The 20,593-nt window shown below is 37.4% G+C and overlaps 4 protein-coding genes across 4 annotated transcripts; all 4 read left to right on the forward strand.

The window, feature by feature from the left end:
- Positions 1–2,187: 2,187 nt before the first annotated feature.
- Positions 2,188–3,371, forward strand: LOC108047891 (adult cuticle protein 1). The gene is made up of 2 exons (XM_017128309.2): positions 2,188–2,268; positions 2,414–3,371. Exons 1-2 carry the CDS (start codon positions 2,263–2,265, stop codon positions 2,849–2,851), a joined length of 444 nt encoding a protein of 147 aa, XP_016983798.1. The 5' UTR covers positions 2,188–2,262; the 3' UTR covers positions 2,852–3,371.
- Positions 3,372–6,142: 2,771 nt separating this feature from the next.
- Positions 6,143–7,251, forward strand: LOC108047901 (adult cuticle protein 1). Its single transcript, XM_017128319.2, has 2 exons — positions 6,143–6,186; positions 6,442–7,251. The coding sequence occupies exons 1-2, from the start codon at positions 6,181–6,183 to the stop codon at positions 6,841–6,843; spliced, it is 408 nt and encodes a 135-aa protein (XP_016983808.1). The 5' UTR covers positions 6,143–6,180; the 3' UTR covers positions 6,844–7,251.
- Positions 7,252–9,238: 1,987 nt separating this feature from the next.
- Positions 9,239–15,211, forward strand: LOC108047870 (sodium- and chloride-dependent glycine transporter 1). Its single transcript, XM_017128275.2, has 11 exons — positions 9,239–9,439; positions 10,897–11,778; positions 12,788–12,919; positions 12,987–13,162; positions 13,216–13,256; positions 13,314–13,434; positions 13,492–13,831; positions 13,890–14,047; positions 14,107–14,235; positions 14,297–14,503; positions 14,625–15,211. The coding sequence occupies exons 2-11, from the start codon at positions 11,430–11,432 to the stop codon at positions 14,883–14,885; spliced, it is 1,914 nt and encodes a 637-aa protein (XP_016983764.2). The 5' UTR covers positions 9,239–9,439; positions 10,897–11,429; the 3' UTR covers positions 14,886–15,211.
- A 1,913-nt stretch (positions 15,212–17,124) lies between these two features.
- LOC108047880 (sodium-dependent dopamine transporter-like) lies at positions 17,125–19,617 on the forward strand. Its single transcript, XM_017128296.2, has 8 exons — positions 17,125–17,239; positions 17,301–17,464; positions 17,522–17,613; positions 17,726–18,195; positions 18,348–18,496; positions 18,553–18,681; positions 18,844–19,050; positions 19,117–19,617. Exons 2-8 carry the CDS (start codon positions 17,303–17,305, stop codon positions 19,396–19,398), a joined length of 1,491 nt encoding a protein of 496 aa, XP_016983785.2. The 5' UTR covers positions 17,125–17,239; positions 17,301–17,302; the 3' UTR covers positions 19,399–19,617.
- Positions 19,618–20,593: the final 976 nt, after the last annotated feature.

A 20,593-nucleotide genomic window follows, 5' to 3' on the forward strand; every position in this document is an offset into this window, starting at 1 on the left:
ATAGGAACGAGGTGAAGGGCTCGTTCTTCAAATGAAAATTGCTCTGGTTTTTTTTCGAACAGTTGATCTAATTGCGCCAGTTAGACGACTATGACATTCCACCAATACCCGTTACTGGGCCCTATGCATAATCATATTGGATGTGATTAATGGATCGCATATATTTTTCGCTGCAGCTGTCCTCTAAATGGTTTCAGTCTCACATTTGGCCAGTTTGACACTCTGACCCAGGTCTAAAAAAAACGTGGCCAATTCTTTTTTGATCTGCATGTCCATGACAATTTCAAGTTGAGTCTGCATTTGGCTGGGGGTTTTAAGCCGAGTGCCCCAAACATGGAAATGTAGTCCACCAATTCGCTTTGCTATTTTGCTATTTTGCATTTTTATTGTTTGCCAATGCTGACAGCGTTTGATTATATTTATTCTTGGGCGTAGCCCCGCCACAATACGAGCATTGCCTTCCTATTTTTGGCGGAGCAGCGGGCAGCAAAAACAAGGCAAAACTGCAGAGGCTAATTGTTTATTTAAAACACTGCGAATAATTTCAGATTTCAGGAATTTGCGTCTGGAAATAATGACCTCGCTAACGTACTTGTTAAATTGCTTAAGAATTTAAAAAATGTTTTTTTTATATTAAATCTTTAGTCTCTTTGTATTAAAGAAAAAATGTAAAAGGTGGGGAATGTATAAGGCTAAAGCTTATCAAACGTCATAAAATTGTAAAATAATATTAATAATGTTGGCCTTCTGTAACTTACTATATATATAATTGTCTACTTTTAAAAATGTAGTCAGGTTTTTCAATTCCCCTTGTGTGATTTAACCTTGTTGTTAAAGGGATTCCCTTTTAACAAAAACTGAATGTGTGAAGAGATAAACCCACCATCGATTACAATATTATTTTTACGGTTGACTAATTGTTTGGCATTTTAAACCTCATTCGTATTATTGCATTGATTAAGTCATTGCAGAGGCTAAGTTCTAAGTCCGCCTTGGGGCAAAGTAATTGTTGTTTCAGTGTAGGCACGCGACTTTATTTTACTTTACCTTACAGAAATTCCATGCCCCAAGCTGCAAACGAAACACTCATACCAACGGAATATATAATTGCAACAAAGAATTCTGAAAGCTAATGCAGCAAAAACTTTGGTCTGTGCCATTGCAAATTAAATGCTTTGGGCCGCAATGCTTATGACTTTTTAAATGTGTTTGTGCTTTATCAATATAATTTGGTGTTTGCGGCAATTTTCCAACCGCTGATTGGGCCAACCGATTGTGTTCGGTACAATATATATGCTTATGTGTGTAAGTGTTTCACCCTCGGCTGTAAATTCTTGTTTATACAGTCGAGCTTATTGAACACGAATTTTGTCGAACTTGGAATTAAATGTTGTATGTTGGTTTAAAATTGTAAGATCATTATTATCGATTTAGGACATTTTTGTACGAATTGCATTAAAACGTTATCTAACAAAAACAAAATTAATTTCAATTAATGCTACAGACTATTGAATTACAAAACTTAACTTATGAAAGGAAGAAGGCTTTCAAGATACTTATAATATAAAATTAAGTGAAAAATCAATTTAAGGATATGAGTGACTCTTAGATGTCTTATTATTATGGAGTTAATGCTATTAACTTGACATCTAGGCACTTAGTTTTCTTTAATAAAGTTATTGAATTAATTTTAAGGCACTTTTTATAAAAGTGTGTAACCAATTTTAATTTAGTACCACATTTTATTTTATTTTTAAGGATTTTCGATCTTAAGTTATAGAAGTTTGACTGTGGTAATTTGCGCAATCATTGACGCCCGCCGCCCCTTTTTTGTGGGAGAGAGGGGTGTGGCTTAGGGGCGGTGGTGGTCAAGTGGGTAGGGGTTGAGAGGGGGGCAGTGGCAGCGGGGCCGGGAAGCGACACCCAAGGCAGAGATCTTCGAGCAGCTGGGCAGTGAAAGGCCAAAACCCGGAGCGGATCTACACCAACCGCACTGGGTACTCCAATTCTGCCCGAGACTTGGGCGTCGGCGTCTCTAGAGCAGAGTCTCTCGCCTCTCTCATTTTGATATATATTTTCTTGACTTGGGGGGCAGGTTTCGGTTTTGAAATTGGAAAAGCAAGCAAAGTCCGCGCCGCGCTTTTCGTATAAAAGTTGCCACAATTTGGTAGTCGAAATCAGAATCAACTCGTTCGCTGAGTATTCAACACAAGCACTTCTCCTTCAACAACCCAACTTCAAAACCCACCCCAAAAAACCAACATGAAGGTGAGGACAACAAGCAGAAGTGTTCTGAGAAAACTTTAGAATTTTCAAAAGAATTTTGAAAATTTTCAAAAAACTTTTCAAGAGTTTTTCGAAAAGTCACGCCTAGTATCCTGTAAGTAATCCAAATTCGAATACCATTTTCCAGTTCGCCGTTGCCGTAGTCATGTTTGTGTGCGCCCTGGCTGGAGCTCAGGCCTCGTGGGCCCAGATCGCTCCTGGTGTGTCCTACGTTAGCCCCGTGGCCCATGGAGGACCTGGTCTGTGGAACGGTGCCTGGAATGGTGCCTGGAACGGTGCCTGGAACGGTGCCTGGAACAACGGCTGGAACGGCGCCCACTGGGGAGGTCCTGCCGCCGTCGCCGTCCATGCTGGTGCTGCTCCTTGGGGTCTGACCGGTGCCGGATGGCATGGAGCTGCCGTTCCCGGAATCAACCTGGCCCAGGGACCTGGTCTGGCCGCCGGCCATGGCCATGAGGGCGTCTATGTGGCCAAGACCCGTGGAGCCATCCACACCGCTCCCTTGGCTGGACACATCAACTCCGCCACCTCCGTGAACGTGGCCCCTGCCCCGGGAACTCTGTAAGTCGCGAGTGCCTGAGAAACTATACCCAACCGATGCCAAACGGAGCGGATGGACGGCAGTATCACTGATCTCCAACTGCTTCAGCGACTCCCCCACGACTCCAACCGGATAAATACCCATCTCTCTCTCTGTACACTTATTGTTAAGCACACCGCTCTTAGTCCCCCCGATACGAACACGATCCTGATCTTGGGTCCTTGTCCATATCCTCTGGACATTTCCCAACGCACTCAGCAAATATATAAGTCCAACAGCAATTACAACAACTACAACAAACCAACAAATGACAGCATGTTAATTTTATTATTTGAGAACTCTTCAAATGCTTCCCATCTGCTATCCTATCTTTCTCCACTCTACCACTATCACTATATCTTTCTATATCTATCACTGTCTGGCATATCGTCCTTCGATATGCCCTGCCAACCTGTAAATATCCCATTGTACTCTAGTAATCTGCAACAATGTAAAGATTGACGAAAGCGTTATAAATAAACTCAATCAGCGTTTTTTATACGAATTAACTATTGTGTTTTTGAAATATGGGGGTGAAATTTGTGGAAAGATCTCTACAAAATGTTATAAGTACATTTACTCTATGTGCTATTTAACATTTAATATAGGCTTATATCAAAATACATTTTTATTTTTAGCTGCCTTTGAAAATACTTTAATATCTCAAGCTGAATTTGTTTTTTTTTTAATTATCTCAGATTGATTTTATTATTAAAAGTTTTTTTTTAACTTTGAAAACTTTTTTTTTTAATTCCCCAGCTTGTTAATCTTAAAATTATTGTATAATGCATAACTAAAACCCTAAACTGTTACATTAACAAATTTTTGAGTTCGTAGGAAGGTAAAATTAATCCTAAGCCTGAATTAAAAAAAACTCGAAGCTTGAAATATGTTTTTACTGCAGAATTCTTTTAATACAAATAGTAAGAGGAATATGAAAATAATGTTTTGAGACTTTGCCTGAAAAGGTTTATACATTTGCAGTAATAATAATAATAGTAATATAGTTTATTTTCTTAAAAGAGCATTGCAGAGAGCATTGCATACTAAGACAAAGCATTGAATCGTTGTAAAACTCATATTAAATTCGACTAAATCATAAGCTCCATATTAGTTAATTATAACCTTCAGTCTTTTTTTGCACCTGCTCGACCTTGAGAAGCCGACAAATTGTTCAATTGATTTCATATCTGCCAAGACTGTCTAGATCAAATGTGTCTTTGTCTTTAAGTGTGTATTATTATAGTGGCAGTCCTAATTTTCTTGGCATTACTATCGGCAATCGCTGAACGGTAGTCAAGTTGGGGGCCAATGGTCATTAGATCGAGTTAATTGGAGCATACTCAGCTCATATGCACGTATTGGGCGCACAGGGCGTATGCTTAATTATGCAAACACTTAGCGCTAATTACAGATCGCACAAAGACCAAGTTTCGGATTCAGTCAGCACCTGGGCTTCTGGTACAACTAAATAATTGCCCCACAGATTAAATTATAGCAGCCGCTAATTACAGATTATCATCGCATCGCAAGAATTCAACTTGAACTTTTTTTGGTGTCTGCCAAGAGTTTTTGCCAAGATTCGAACGATCTCACCCACATTGGCAGCGAAACAAGTTTTTCCTCTTTTGTAAGGCTTTTTGGGCATAATTGAATTGTCTTTGCTGGGCTGCATTTGCACTAAATTTGGATTTAATTGCTGCACCTAATGGGTTTGCAATATATTTATGTGGGCTGCTCCAGGCGGCAGACACCCACACTCCCGATCCATTTCAGCCAAGTAAATGTTGCGCAATGTCGAATCCATTAGGTAATCGAAGGTGGAAATATTTAGGGAAACAGCCTGGAAATTTAAATACGTCTGTAATGGATTTAAGCTTTGCTTATTTTCTAAGTTCAGTGACTAATTTAATACTTGTCAGTGTAACTTTAGAGTTACATTCAAACTAATATCATTATCATAGGAATATTTTATGACTACTTTTTTACTACATACATACATTTTTTTTAAGCTTTCAAAATTAATATTTTCTTACATTCATAGCTTCATTCATAGTTTTTATTTCGAATTTTAAACTTATATCTTATAAATTAATTTAAATATATTTTATTGAAAAATATAACGAATTTAGTTTATTCTGTCTAAAAACCTATAAAATGATTAATTTTCCCATAGATATATTTTAATATCGATCGCTTAAGTGGGAGTTTCCTGGCATATCATTAACCCTTAAGACACATAAATCAGTTATTAGCCGGCCTTATACAGGATACCGATCGCTCCATAATTGTAATCGTGTTATAAATCATACTGAAATGCTAATCGCGCACAAACAACAATTAAGTAATTAAAGTAGCGGTGTGATGGAGTGAAAAATCAACTTACCGGAACTGCAGCTTAAAAGTGGGTTGGGCCACTCACTCAGACAGTTGGACCCACATGGCCACGGAGATGGAAAACACACTCACCGATAATGCATTTCTGGGGCGGTGCAAGTTGTGAGTGGTGTGGGTATGGTGGTTCGCCTGTGATTTAGTTCATTGTGCGGGGTTGTTGGTTATTGTTCTAAATTATGGTTAAATAATTATAGATATATGGTAATGCGACAGTTTATAGAAAACCATTTTAATTTATTTGCTTTTTCAATATTATGAAATCGATATTCAGCTTACCTTAAATTTAGTTAATAGAAAAAGCAAAAGTGCCCATATGCACTTTATGTTTGATTATAACCGGATCCGTCATTTTTTTTAATTTTATGCTATATTATACCGTATGTTAATATTTTCGATAACTAACTTTAAAATATTTAGATTTTCAATACAAGTGTAATACCCTTATACCTTTTGTGATAATATATTTGGTGTTTTTAGGAATTACAGGGTACATTTTGTGAAAGAAACTTCTTATCAGGATTAAGCATTTTGGATCTACATTATTTTTATTTTCCGCCCACATTTAATACAATAACTTAATAACAATAATCATAAAAAAATAGCAGCCGAACTAGTTCTTCAACTTTGCCTGCTTTGAAGTCGTTTAACCTAGCCGTGAACAACCGATCAGAACCGATCCGTTTCGTTCAGATCCAAGGCATGTCATTAGCATTGATCATATGCATGCGGAGCAGTGTCAGCAGTGTCCACCGTGTCATGGTGTGTGAACTCTCACTTTCATGAACCCTCCGACGTAGCGGTTTTCTAAAGCTGATGTGGTCAGCTGTGGGGTATAAAACTGGCCAGCAGCTCCATTGACAGATCAGTTCAGAACAAGAGTTCAATCAGAGCGCAACCCAAAACCCAAAACCAACAACATGAAAGTGAGTTATCAAATGGATTTATCCTGATTAGGTTATAGCTCCGAGCTATAACAAAAAAGTTAAAAAAGAGTAACTCAGCTCTTAAATGGATTAAACTTCAAACGTTTGTATCAATTAACATCCTAAAGAAATTTCCTAATTACAGGATTTTTAATCCTGGGGATGCTGATGTAATCCTAACTAATTAAACAATGGGATGAAAAATATTATAAAGTTTGAAAGCTATTAATATTAAAAATGGTTTTACTATTGCAGTTCGCCGTCGCCGTTGTCTTCACCTTGGCCCTCGCCATGGGCGTGCAGTCGTCTGTGATCCCTCTCCTGTCCCAGGTGGCCGGCCATGGACTCTCCTACACCGCCGTTTCCGGACCCGCTGTGGTGGCCTCTCCCTGGGCCGTTCCTGCCGCCCACTGGCCCGCCGCCGTGAATGTGGCTTCCTGGCCGCCGGCAGCGATCCATGCCCCGGCTGCCGTGGCCGTCCATGCCGCCGCTCCCGCCGTGGTGGCCGCCCATGCTCCTGCCGTCGTCGTGGCCCCGGTGGCCCATGAGGGTGTGTACACTGCCCAGACCCGTGGAGCCATTCACACCGCTCCCCTGGCCGGACACATCCAGTCGGTGGCCTCCATCAACGCCGCTCCCGCTCCCGGAACTCTGTAAGAAGGATGCTATAGAATAACTATAGAATCCTTTTTGCTGATCGGACCCCCCCGCCTCTACCATGGAAACTGCCATTGATGGGGAAACCCCCGAACTAAAAATGGGGGACCCCTCGACACTGTTTTGTAAATACATTGTATATATAGACATATATAGACAGGGTACTCGCACCTAGCACCTGAACAGGATCCCTCCACACCTGTCCCTAAAACTGAACCATCAAAATTTTCTTTCGACCTAAGCACCCAGCCACTTTTGTGGTTGCCTCTTTCTCTCGCTTACCTATTTATTTAGCAAACATTTTCCAAGCATTCCTGTGAAAAACCACTCCAAGCTTTTCTTCGAAGCGAATGCCAAGTGCATTCTGGGAGGAATTGTTTGAATATTTTGCCAATAAAGAAAATGTAACTAAAATATAAGAGTATTAATTTGGGGGAACTCTAAGAGGGGTTTCAAAGGTTTGGGTGACGATATAAATATTTAAGCAAAATTAAGCACTTAATACCCGAGTTATGAATTGTTTGTTAGTGTATCATTTTTGTGATACAAATTGTTTACTTAAGTATCTTGCATTTGTGATCATTCTATTGACTGTTCACAGAGTATTCTGTTTTTCCTTCAAGTTTTTGTATTACACGCATCATCGACCATTAAAAAAGATTAATTGGACTTTAGCATGTAGGATTGGTTTATGCAAGTAATTATCATTTGACAACATAATTGTATCGCACTAAAACGAGCTCAAATTATACATCTGATGGCTTTAAAGTAGCCCGTGAGTGATAAATTCCCCGCAACCACAGTCAATTAGTATACACAGTCCGTTTGCTCCTAAACTATTTTCGCAGCATTGTTACGCCTCTTAATGCATTTGATTGATTCATTGCCTCAAACTGTCACATGCTATTTGCTTATATCTCCACTTCCCCCGACATAATAAAGTGCGATTAGAGCGACGCAATTGAATCGAAAGCTGAAATGTCAAGTTCATGCGCATGCGCAAAGTCTCAAACTGCGTTCAGTGCAAAATACAGGCCACAAATCAAATGAAATCAGTCGGTGCCTTTCACACTTGTTTTTTCCGTCTATATCTTTTGTTTTTCTATGGAAGAATACAACAGTTGTGTGATTTTTCCCTCTATCTCCAGCCCCCCTTTTTTTGTTTTTCCCACTTCAAGTTTCAGCTGCGGTTTACAAAGTATCGCGCTTGTTTTTCACGTTTCTTGTTTCGATGTTGTTGCCGCATTTGGCCGTTGAATGAAATGCGTCAGTGTATCAATAACAGTCCCCCCTTCGACTTCCTAATACATTTTCTCACCACACCTTCTTGTAAATACAGTGAGCAAAATAGTAAGCAAAATCAAGACTTTAAAGAAAATGAGTTTGAGAAACAGATTTATATATATAAATTCACGTTCTAAGCCAGGTCTGTAAATATATAAATTCCGTAGCATTTCACTAGCAAATTTTGCTCTCTGCAAAGTCATGCGATTAAATCGGTAGTATTGAACCGACTGCAATGATTTATTGTACGCCGGCGGCCAAGAGTCAAGCGTCAATCGTGTCGACAGTCTCCCCTTACTTGGTGTGCGACTCGAAAATGGCCAGAAATTTCCTACTGGGCTTCGTTTTGGCAATAGCCGGTAATTGACCAGCAAAGAGAAAATCACACAGAAGTCGCGGGGTCAATACGAATTTGGCGTGCTCTTGTGTTCGCTCATACATGTACATATATGTAATTTAAAAAAATTGATACGACTTGAGGGTTAATAATTTCCACTTTGTACTTAATTTAGTCGGAATAATCGGAATTGCATTTTTCGAAACCGATTTCACATTTGTTAGTGTCTTGTTTTTATGATCCATCTACTGACTTGGTAAGTGTATTGAATTTAGTGAAGTATGTTTAAAAATGGTTTTTTTAACCCCTAATAAAAAATTTCTTAGCCTACTAAAAATGTCTTACTTTAATTTCAACAAAATAGTCTATATTGTATTTTAGCTTTATTTTATTTTGCATTTTATATATCAAATTTATTATATTTTTTATAAAGCTCTTGTAACTTAGGGTCTTTAAAATAGTTCAATGGACCTCATGTTAAAAATAATCAATTTAAAAGCTCTTAAGCTATTTTTACTGTTATTTCTGACTCACTTTACCTGTAGAGCATTTGAACTAGACTCATGCTTAAATCACGCTCTTTCTTTTTGTCACTCTTTCGCATTTCCCCCGAAGAGTAAAAGTAGCATACAGCAGAAAATGCGATAACAGACAGCAGCAACATCTGCAGTAGCAACAGCAACAGCAGTCGCAGCAGCAACACCAGTAAAAACAGCAGCAACATTCGCATTCGTCTGACATTCGGCGACTATCTGGCTGAGTTTTTACTCTTCAGTTTTCAGTCGTTCGCTGGCAGACGCGCCGACAACGTGCGTCGCAGTCGCAGCAGATTCCGATTCGGGTTCAGATCGAGATTCAGATTCGGATTAACATTCGCGCAGTGGAAGTTTGCAGGAGTCTCGTGCATGATTGCAAAAAGTGTCGCCTAAACAAAATATAAATAGAAAAGTGCACTGCATGAAGGTGCATGCAAATGTGAGTTTGCAGATGTTTGAGATTACTAGCGGATGATAACGTTACACGTTGAGTTTACATGGCGCCAATATTATTATCTATATGTGCATAGTCTTCAGGAGGAGGAGAGAAGTTGTAAAGAAAGGGGAGAAATGACGACGGGAGGGAAAGGTACCGCCCACAGACTTGGCCAACACTTGAGACGCCAAGTTTTTGCGTCTTTTCCTCACAAGCAAACAAAAATATTTATGCACACTCAGAGGAAAAATGGCGGAGGACTGTAAATAGTTTTTGATATGAAAATGAAGCAAAACCATTTGTAACATTGATTTAAAAGCAATGTTGTTAAGTGTTCGTTTTACAATTAAAAAGGTCTCTCACAAAATTGTTCAGCCAGGATAGTCCATTTTTTTTAAAGGAACTTTTACAAATATGTATGTATGGGATTAAGGATATTATTATACAATGTCCAGTTATGCTTTTCTCACTGTGCATATTTTGTGTGTGCTTTCCTCTTGGCCATATAAATTTTTTCGCAAATTTATTGCTCACACAAGAGTGTTTGTTTGTAAACATTTCGATTCGACTAATTGGACACGTTCGCCGCGTTCGGTGCACTCACTAATTTACTTATAAATGGAGCCACACCAAATCAACAGCGTCATCGCCGTCCGAAACGCGTGAGCACAAGGGAAAAGCAGAAAAGTTGTAAAGCTGAACATTTCGTATAAATTACACAATTCACACAGTGCAAAACAAAAAACAGCTGATTTTCGAACACTCAATTACAGAGTCCCTCCGTTTTTCATCGCTTTACTTGTTGAAACGTTTTCGGGCAAAAGAGAACGAAAGAGCTGCCTCTAATTCAGCCAATGAGCAATGTCAAGTATACGCTCCGTAGGCCACCGGCATTGTGTGCGAAGAGAGTGGAAGTGGGGGTGGGAAAGAGCGCCATCAGCTGTCCATTGCCCCCGTTCACTTGCCATTTAGTTCGATTCTTTTCTTTTCGATTTATTTTCATCCACTTTGTTTTGTTTCGATGCGATTCGATTAAATTCTTTTCATGGCTTTGTTTTTAAAAATAAACTTCCATTTGTTTTGATTTCCCCTTCTGTAGGAATTTTTCTTTGTTTCGCGATACCGATAATAGGATAGGTAAGGCCCATTTTGTCGGAACCATCGTCAGATTGGCCAAGATAACACAATCTAACATGGGACTTCAAACATTTTCATTTAATATTGAATAATGTTGTTTTTTATATGTTCCCATTTTAAAAATGATTTATTTGTTTATAATCTTATCATCCTTTTTATGATATATACTAAAAGCCTTCTCTTTAAGTTATTATTATAAATGGTTAATTTTATTTATCAAAATAATGATAGAGGAATATTTTTGAGCAATATTATAAAACACTTGTAATATTTTTCATGATTTTTTCACGATTCTTATTAGTAATATTATTTTGGTTTTTTAGGCATTCGTCCCACTGTATATCGCGTATAATCGCTGCACACTCACTGGCTCCCATATACGCATTGCACTAAAAAACTACGTATAAAGACTTATATATTTAATTAAATTTTTGAGTTGAGCCTTTTGTTGTTGGTGCTGCCTATAATTCTGCTTCATTTTACGTCGCTTGAGAACGGCAATCCCCATCGACTAGCATCAATTGTCGCTGAGCATCAGAGCTGATAGCTTGGAGTAATAAACAGCGGGTTTCATTTCGAATAAGATTTACATTTGCGGGGTGAGGCCGCCGGTGGCAGTTAAAGACTATTAGAAGATAATCTGACGTTCAGATTTGTACTACTACTGTTCATCGTGAAGTGACCCAGAAAAACTGCTGCTCAAAAACTAGGTCAGACGACCAAAAAAGACGTAGCAAAACAAAAGCGGAACAAAACGGCATGAACTTGGAACGACAAGCAACTGGGCAATTTTAATTGAGACTTCAGAGTCTCAGGTATTGTGCTTTCTCACCTGGTGGCCACTGGATGAGCCACCATGAAGGGCATCTGCGGCGAGCAGCTTAACAACTTCATGCTCCTGGGCGACTGTGAAAATAGCGAGCATGGGGCAGGACTACCCCATGATGGATCGGAAATGGAGTCTGGAGCTGGAATGGGTGGCAGTTTGGCCTTCGCCGCGCGCCGTATCCGGAACCGACAGGTGCACAGCATGGCCGTGCGATCGGGCAGTGCCTATGACACACTGGAGCGACCCTATAGGCATGATAAGTCTCGGGGTCGTTGGGCCAAATCGGCGGACTTCTACTTCGCCAGCTGCACATTTGCCTTCAGTTCGCTGATCTTCTCCGAACTCTCCACCTTCGGAATATTGCAGGGCGGTTGGTGTAAGTACCCTTTAACATTGTATAAAACTTGTGTAGAAGTACTTTTAGATTGTAGCCTATTATAAGTGCTATTTAAAATGAGTAAACACTGAAAGAAAATCATAATAAATATATTCCTTTTTTTTTTTAAATCACTAAAAATCGATTTCAAAATATTAATATTTAATTTTATGCGAAATACAAGTTTGAAAATTCTAACAAATGCTGTGTTCTTATACAAATATTAAAAACGAATTATTATCCAATTAATAATTACAAATTATATATAAGAATATATATATAATATTTATTACGATTTAAAAGACAAGAAGTACAAACAAGAATTTGAAAAAACAATGTATTTGTTAAATAGAAATTGTTTCGGTGGTTTCGGTGGCGATTCCCACATTCCCATTGCCATTACTTATCAATATAAATTAATTAACTAAAGCAAAGGTTATCAAAGCTGTGTTATTGACGGCTTTTAGCGTTTGCGTTGAATATTAATTACATTTCGCGAGCGATTAGATGAAAAGCAGCGGCTGTGATCACCGCAAAAATCAAAACAACTATCCCTTGATCTTAACTGAGTTATTAGGCCGGAAATTGACGGAGCTTAATCATCTCCAAAACTAGTTTTTCATCGATTTTCCTTGGTAATTGACAGGCAATAGCTAATTACAGAGTTAAGATAAGCTAAATAATTGCACAGTGTTCGTCACGACAAATTAATATAATATATAGTAGTAATGTGTGATAGGTTTATAATAATTAAGAGTAGTCAGGGTTCAACTGGCCATTATATTACTCACAATTTATAAGAAAAAACCCCATGAGAATAATTATAACATTTTCTTAGTAATGCAGAAATTATTTTTTATACAATAATAGATGTATGTTAATCTTTTAAATGAATGTTTCTTTCTTTTAATGATACAAAATATTTGTTTGTGATTAACGCTTTTATGTTCCTTATAGAAACTTATTATAATAATTAAAATATTTATTATATATTTTTTTACCCCTATAGTATTGTTCATAATCGCCTACCTTGTGGGTATGTTTTTGTACTCGCTGCCAATATTTTTGATCCAAGCATTTCTGGGACAATTTTCATCATCTGGATCTATCTCAACATTTCGGGTGGCGCCCATATTCAAAGGTGAGAGTTCTGTACATATTTTGCAAGTGAATATTTTACTAATTCAAATTTCACTGCATACTTTTAGGCATCGGCTACGCCATTCTGATCCTCAATCTTGGCACTCTCACCTACTACAGCATTGGATCTGTTGTGCCCCTCATTTATACCGTGAATTCCCTACACAAGGTGATACCCTGGATGAGTTGCAACAACACTTGGAATACTAAGGAATGTTCCTTACACGAGAATTACGATGTCGATGTGAGTCTTTAAGATTTATTCGGATTACTGTTATTAATATTATGGATTAATAGGATTATAGGGTCGATCCACATTCCACTGTTGAGTTCTTTAGGTGAGTGTTTGATAAAATTCACTTTATATTGATCTTACTTTTATTTCAATTCTCTAGAGCGGCTATTGCCTCTACTGAAGAAAGTTCCGGTTCCATGAGCATATCCTGGTCTATGCTCATAGGGGTTTTGGCCACCTGGCTAATAGTTCTGGGCCTGCTGCTCAAGCCAGTGGCTTTTGTGAGTAGATTATTTGAAATCATATAGTTTTTATTTACCTTTTGTTTTGTTGTTTAGATTGGTAAAGCCTTGCGATGCTCCTGCGTGCTGATGTTTGGGTTTTTTGTGGCTGTATTTCTATACTCCGTCATTCACGAACGAGTTAGTTTTGATACCCTGCAATTTTATTGGATGCCCCAGCTGGATAGCTTTGAAAGCGTCTTAGCCACATCGCGCACCGCCCTCCTGATGGCCGGAGTGGCATTGGGACCCGGATGGGGTAGTATCATAACCTTGTCCAGTTACAACAGCTTCCGCAGCGATGCGGAGAGATTAAGCATCTGGGTGTGTCTTACCCATATCACGATCGGATTGATGGCTCTCCTATTCTGCAATGTAGCCCACGATCACTTTGAGGGTGGGTATATATAATCCATTATTTATAAATCATTATTGTTAATTAATTGTCTTACTAGATCACGTGGGCATGATACCATTACATGTGGATGAGAAGCATCATATGCAGTTCTTGTATCTCTGTTTCTCCTACTTGTTTGGGAGGTTTACCACGACACCAAATCTATGGGCTTTTCTCTTTTTTGGCATGATATTCTTATCGGAAATATGTGCCTTGGTGAGTTTTAGATTTAATTTATTTTAGGAAAAATTTTTAATGCAAATTTATTTAAAAAGATCATTCAAATGATGAACGTTCTGACTGCCCTGTTCGACGAGTTTGAAACGTTGCGATCGAGAAGAAATCTAGTAATTTGTTCTCTGGTCTTCTGCCTCACAGCCTCCTCTGTGTATTTTTGTACCCAGGTGAGTTTGGAACTAACGTTTCTCTGAATGCTTTACGTGATTTTTAAAATCTTATTTTCAGTTGGGCTTTAGTCAGCTGACTCAGCTGCCAAATTTGGCCTTTTTCTCGCACGTATTTTTTTCGGGAGTGCTTCTTTTGATGACCACTTGGGTTTACGGTCGAGTGCGATTCCAATGCGATTTGCAGTTTATGCTGGGCAAAACTATCTCAAGTTTCAAAATTTTCTTTATACGCTTTGCCACGCCCATATTTCTGGGACTGTGTTTGGTAAGTAATGGACTGAAATAACGATATTTTAAGGTATCTTTCTGGCATAATATCATTATATACTTTAAGACCTGCTTATGGAATTTCATGTTTTTTCATACATCTATGTTTGTTTTGACAGTTTCAACTCAGCTTCTTATTTCTGCGCGATAACATCCACGATATCCTGATCTACGTGAGTCAGGGATTGATTCTCCTAACGGCCATATCGTATATGGTCTATAAGGTGTCGCGGACGAACGGCGATTGGCGCCAGCGAATGCAACAGTGCCTTGCTCCACACGATTGGCATCCGGTGGATGCTGATAACCGGCGATTCTACGAGGAAATCATGGGCATCTCCGAAATGCTGGTGATCGATGCCAATGCCAATACCACATAGTGCCTAATTACCGAATACTCTTTAGATCAAAACATAACACTTAAGGCATCGCCACATGACAAATGAACTGAACTGAACTCACTTTTATTATACACCCATAAGCGGTCACACTAACACACTCGCCGACGAGTGATCATACATATATACAGATCATGTGCAAATGGTGATCGTTGATTTTTTAATGGAGTTGTACTGATATTTTCCAAATGTTAGCTATAGTGAACTATAAACTGGTGATATTTAGTAGTTGCCTACTAAAAAGTTCAACAAGCTTCGGCCAAAAAACATTGTTACGAATTAATAAAGTTTTACCTTTTAGCTATGTACTTGACTGTCTAGCCTGTTTCATGGGGGAAAAATTGGATTAGTTTAATGGCTTTTAATAAATTAATTATTCGACACTCAATAAAATCTTAGTATACAAATCTTCTATACAAAATGTACCAGCACTATCAAGCATTGGGCGGAATTGCCTATTAAAATTTTTAAATCTATTAGGTTTGGTACTTAGCCTTAACTAAATTAATTTGAGCAACAAATATAGCTTTTTAAAGCTTCTGAATTAATGATTAAATATACTTCTTTATTATAGATTCAAAAAATTTTTTAGTTACTTCTCTTATCTGCTCAAACTCAAAAGTGGTCTCCCAAAGATTAGAAAGTTTACCAAGGCTATCTCACACAGAGAATGATTCAAATACAAATAAATTAAATATATATTGTTTTAATAGCAATATCAAATTTGAATTTTTATAATCTTCCTGAGGGATTATTCCGTCAACGCAGTGACCCTAAAAATATATTCAGGCGAGTCGATCCTACCATGTCCGTCTGTCTGTTTCTACGCAATCTTGTCAATCAGTTTTAAAGGTACTGGAAACATTGCAAAAAGTTATTTTTTCTGTGCAGGTAGTGTATAAGTCGGAACAGTTCGGATCGGTCAACTGCATCATATATCTCCAAGCAATCGGAAATAAAATTATAACGTCGTTGTTTCCTACAATATATGGGTATATGGGTACTCAAAAATAAAAGGGACTATTTTACGATTTCAGAATTACGTTTTTTGACTATGTCATATATATTATTAATTTCTGGAACAGTTGCAGGGTATATAAACTTCGGCTAGCCGAAGTTTGCTTGCTTTTTTGTTTAAAGTGTAAGTGTTCGGTTTTACCAACTTTAAAAGTAAAGCTTTAAATCAAATAGGCAGGAAAACAGCAGAAAAATGTAAGTTTATTTTACTTATTTTATTAGTTAATCAACGTTTAATTAAAATACACAGGAAAATAATAAATGTTTTCACTTCCTTTTACATTGCTCATTGAGATTTTCCCGCCTTCGATGACGTTGCTGTTGTTTGTCTGCCCACTTTCCAAGCACGAAAATATCAATTTCAAGTTCCGGCATCGAAACAAAAATGATAATGCACGACGACAGACAGACACAAGTGAGACAGTCACAAATTTAAGAGGACTGATAATGTAAATTTAACATAGAAGTTATGGTCGGAGGTGAAAATACCCTTAAGGTGAAAATACCCTTACAACATATGTTGTATGGTTAGTGGCAGAAACCTGCGGTCGCAATCGGATTCAGTTCGCCGGCATCGGTTCGACTAATTAGTTCGTCAATTTAAAGCAAAGCGCTCGCGGATCGTTTGCCGCTTACAAGATAATATTATAATAATACCCTTATCCGCATGTAAGGTTGGATATTGTTTGCATATAAAAAACCAAGTGTTGGCATTGCAACATGGTGTACGAAACATCATATGGCAGCGGCCTAAAGCCCTTTACTCCCGATCCAAGTCGAGGGAGATGGGAAAACCCCACGGACTATATCTTTGCCTGTTTTGGATTATCTTTGAAACTGGATGTCTTTTCTCTCACATATTGGTTTTTTTTCGAAAAGGGCCGTAAGTAATTGAAACACCGGTCGCTGGACGTATACTATAGGGCAGATAAACTCGGGGTTGTCTAATCTTTTTAGGGGCGTTGCGCTGCTAACCTACAGATCTGGTGAACAATTCTCATTCTCCTGCGTTTTACTTGATTTCAGCTTATAATAATTGGAATACTAATATATTTTATAGAGATTTAATGGAACGCAAAAGGTTAAAAAGAATTTATTTTAATATCAGATTGCTGTCTTGGACAATGTGTTTCTTCAAATTTCGTTTAGGGCCAAAAGTATAAATATTTAAATTTTTTTCATTTTTAGTTTTTGGAATGCTCCCGCACTTTGTTTATATGGTGATCTACTTGGTTCCAATCATGGTCATTCACTCGTTTATGGGTCAGTTCTCTAGCACTGGCTTTATCTCAGCCTTTCGTCTCTCTCCTTTTTTAAAGGTAAGGAACCGATGTAGTTAAAGAGAGATAATATTAAAATGTATATCAATTTGAATTTAAGGCATGGGATATGTGAGCTTATTCCTAACCATCTCGATGCTAATTTACTATGGTATTTTTGCTGCTGTCCCGCTTATCTTCATTTTAAACTCTTTTCGACCCACTTTGCCTTGGAGTTGTGAGGCAGTGAAAGCTTGGCACAATGACTCCGCTGAGCAAAAGACGGTAAGAAATTTGTGTAACATTGAAGTAACAAATAATACTTTTGCATAATACTTGAAGGTATGCAATTATTCAAAGAATGAGGTAGAAGTTACTGACCCTGAAAACCTCCCATATACTGTACCTCATGTACCTTCCGTTCTTTACTTTCAGTAAGTTTTTATTTTACTCAAAATATGATAACATTTATTTTTTAAAAAATCAGAGATTAAAACTTTATCTACATAATAACTACAAATTAATTTAATTTTAAATTTTTTATAGAAGTCACTTTGCCATTATGAAAATCGATTATTTTCGGGATACGAATGCGGACTATGAACTATCGTGGAATTTTGTGAGCAAGTTCGTTTTTATTTGGGCGATGATTGCATTTATTTTTTATAAATTCCCGGAGGCGGCCAAGTTTGGAAAATTGATACGTTACATGGTTATTGGGACCGTGGCTCTTCTTTTAGTATGCTTTGTCCGCTTTCTGTTTCTTCCAGGAGCAATTGCAGGGTTAACAAGATTTATGACTCCAAAGGCATCTCATATGGCAATGGGAATTTCCTCTACGTTTATAATGGTACTACATGCGTTTGGAGCCGGCTGGGGCAGTGTAATAGCCCTGTCCAGTTTTAACGGGTTCAAGACTAACATCATGTCCTACAGTTGGATTATTTCCTTCGGACAGATTTTCATTTACATTATGTTCGGAATGGTTTCTTTTATGCTGGAGCATTACTACAAAGGTAACAACTGTCGATTATTTTGCCTTTTCTGATCCCTGTTTTCTCGTCCTCGTGGTATGTGTTTTTTTAGCTTACTACTTTTTGCTTACTGTAGCGGACGAAAAAAAGAGTCAGTGTATTATAAATAAATCAAATTAATATATTATTTTCAGGTTTCTCAGAAGATTCTTATAACACTTATGTAATAAACAGTTGGCTGTTGTATGTGTCAAGTGCTTCTGCCTTGTCCTCAATGCATTGGTCGAACCTGTGGACTATTATTTACTACACTATGTTATTAATGGCTGCTCTTATTGTAATGGTGGGTGTGATTATGCTAGAAAATATCATAATTTCTACATACATATTCCATTGCAGACGACGCAAATCTTTACTATCCTTCAAAGTTTGTTTGATGAATTTGAGAATCTTAGAACAAGAAAACAGGAGGTAACATTTGGCCTAATTGGCGGCCTGACTGTCTGCTCCTTTTTCTTTTGCACAAATGTAAGTATAAAGCTTGTAAGAATCTCCAAAAATTAAAAATATTTTTTTAGCATATATAAAGATTCTCAAAAACAATAAAATTTAAGATTCATTTTTTTAAGAAACTTAAACTGTTTACCTCAGTTCGTATTTATGAAAGTATATTTTTTTTTTATTTTTCAGCACGGTGTTAATTTCTTTTCGGCCTTGAGTCTTGATGCTCTTTTCTCCCACAGTCTGCTACATTTACTGCTCCTTTTAGTGGTTTTGTGGATTTACGGCAGAGAACGATTTCAGCGCGATATTGAGTTTATGTTGGGTCAGCCATTTGCCTCATGGAAGATTTTTATACTTCGCTTCATAGCTCCATTGTTTTTATTGATTTGTCTGGTTTGTTATAGATAAATAATTCTGTATAGTTTTCGATAAGCCTTCAATTTGTATTTTCCCTACTAGGTTTTAGGAGCATTGGCGGCCGTAATGGAGCACTTTTTCTCCGTAGTATCGGTCCTCATTATATCCATTTTACTGGTGGGATTACCAATTCTGGCAATACCTGGCTACGGATTTTACTACCTTTACCAGAACACGGGCACCTTTTGGGCACGGTTTAGACGCACTTGTCGACCCACCGATTGGTATCCGGTTGAGATGGAGCAGCGCCAGAAGTACGAGTTAGACGTCGGCAACACTGATATTACCCATATTATTCTTGGGGTCACGGAGGAGGTTAACTAAGTGGCGGTACAATTACGAATGTACTTCTTGTCAGGGAACTATCTTATAATGCGTGTAATTGGATTGATCTGATCATTAACAAGAAAGGAAAGCTAACTTCGGGCGTTGATTTTTTAATGGAGTTGTACTGATATTTTCCAAATGTTAGCTATAGTGAACTATAAACTATACTACTAAATAAGTAGTTGCCTACTAAAAAGTTGAACAAGCTTCGGCCAAAAAATATTGTTACGAATTAATAAAGTTTTACCTTTCAGCTATGTACTTGACTGTCTAATCTGTTTCATGGGTGAAAAACTGGTTTGGTTTAATGGCTTTTAATAATTTAATTATTTGACACTCACTAAAAACTCAGAGTACAAATCTTCTATACAAAATGTACCAGCACTATCAAGCATTGGGCGGAATTGCCTATTAAAATTTGTAAATCAATTTGGCTTGGTACTTAACCTTAACTAAATTAATTTGAACAACAAATGTAGCTTTTTCGAGCTTCTAAATTAATGATTTAAATATACTTCTTTATGTATAGATTCAAATTTGTAGTTCACTTCTGTTATCTGCTCAAACTCAAAAGTGGTTTCCCAAAGATTAGAAAGTTTTCCAAGGCTAACTCACACAGATAATGATTCAAATACAAATAAATTAAATATATATTGTTTTAATAGCAATATCAAATTTGAATTTTTATAATCTTGCTGAGGGATTATAATTTCCGTCAATGCATTGACCCTAAAAAATATATTCAGGCGAGTCGATCTTGCCATGTCCGTCTGTCTGTTTCTACGCAATCTTGTCAATTAGTTTAAAAGGTACATTGCAAAAAGTTATTTTTTCTGTGCAGGTAGTGTATAAGTCGGATCGGCCAACTGCATATATCTCCCAACAATCCGGAAATAAAATTATAACGTCGTTGTTTCTTAACATATACATATATAATCAAAAATAAAAATGACTATTTAAGGATTTAAGAATTACGTTTTTTGACTATGTCATATATATTATTAATTTTTGTACCAGTTGCAGAGTATATAAACTTCGGCTTGCCGAAGTTTGCTTCCGTTTTTGTTTAAAGTGTTCGGTTTTACCAACTTTAAAAGTAAAGCTTTAAAGATTATTTTACTTATTTTATTAGTTAATCAACTTTTAATTCAAATACACAGGAAAATAATAAATGTTTTCACTTCCTTTTCCC

This window comes from Drosophila rhopaloa, unplaced genomic scaffold, assembly GCF_018152115.1.
Source record: "Drosophila rhopaloa isolate 14029-0021.01 unplaced genomic scaffold, ASM1815211v1 contig_2, whole genome shotgun sequence".
Taxonomy (NCBI): domain Eukaryota; kingdom Metazoa; phylum Arthropoda; class Insecta; order Diptera; family Drosophilidae; genus Drosophila; species Drosophila rhopaloa.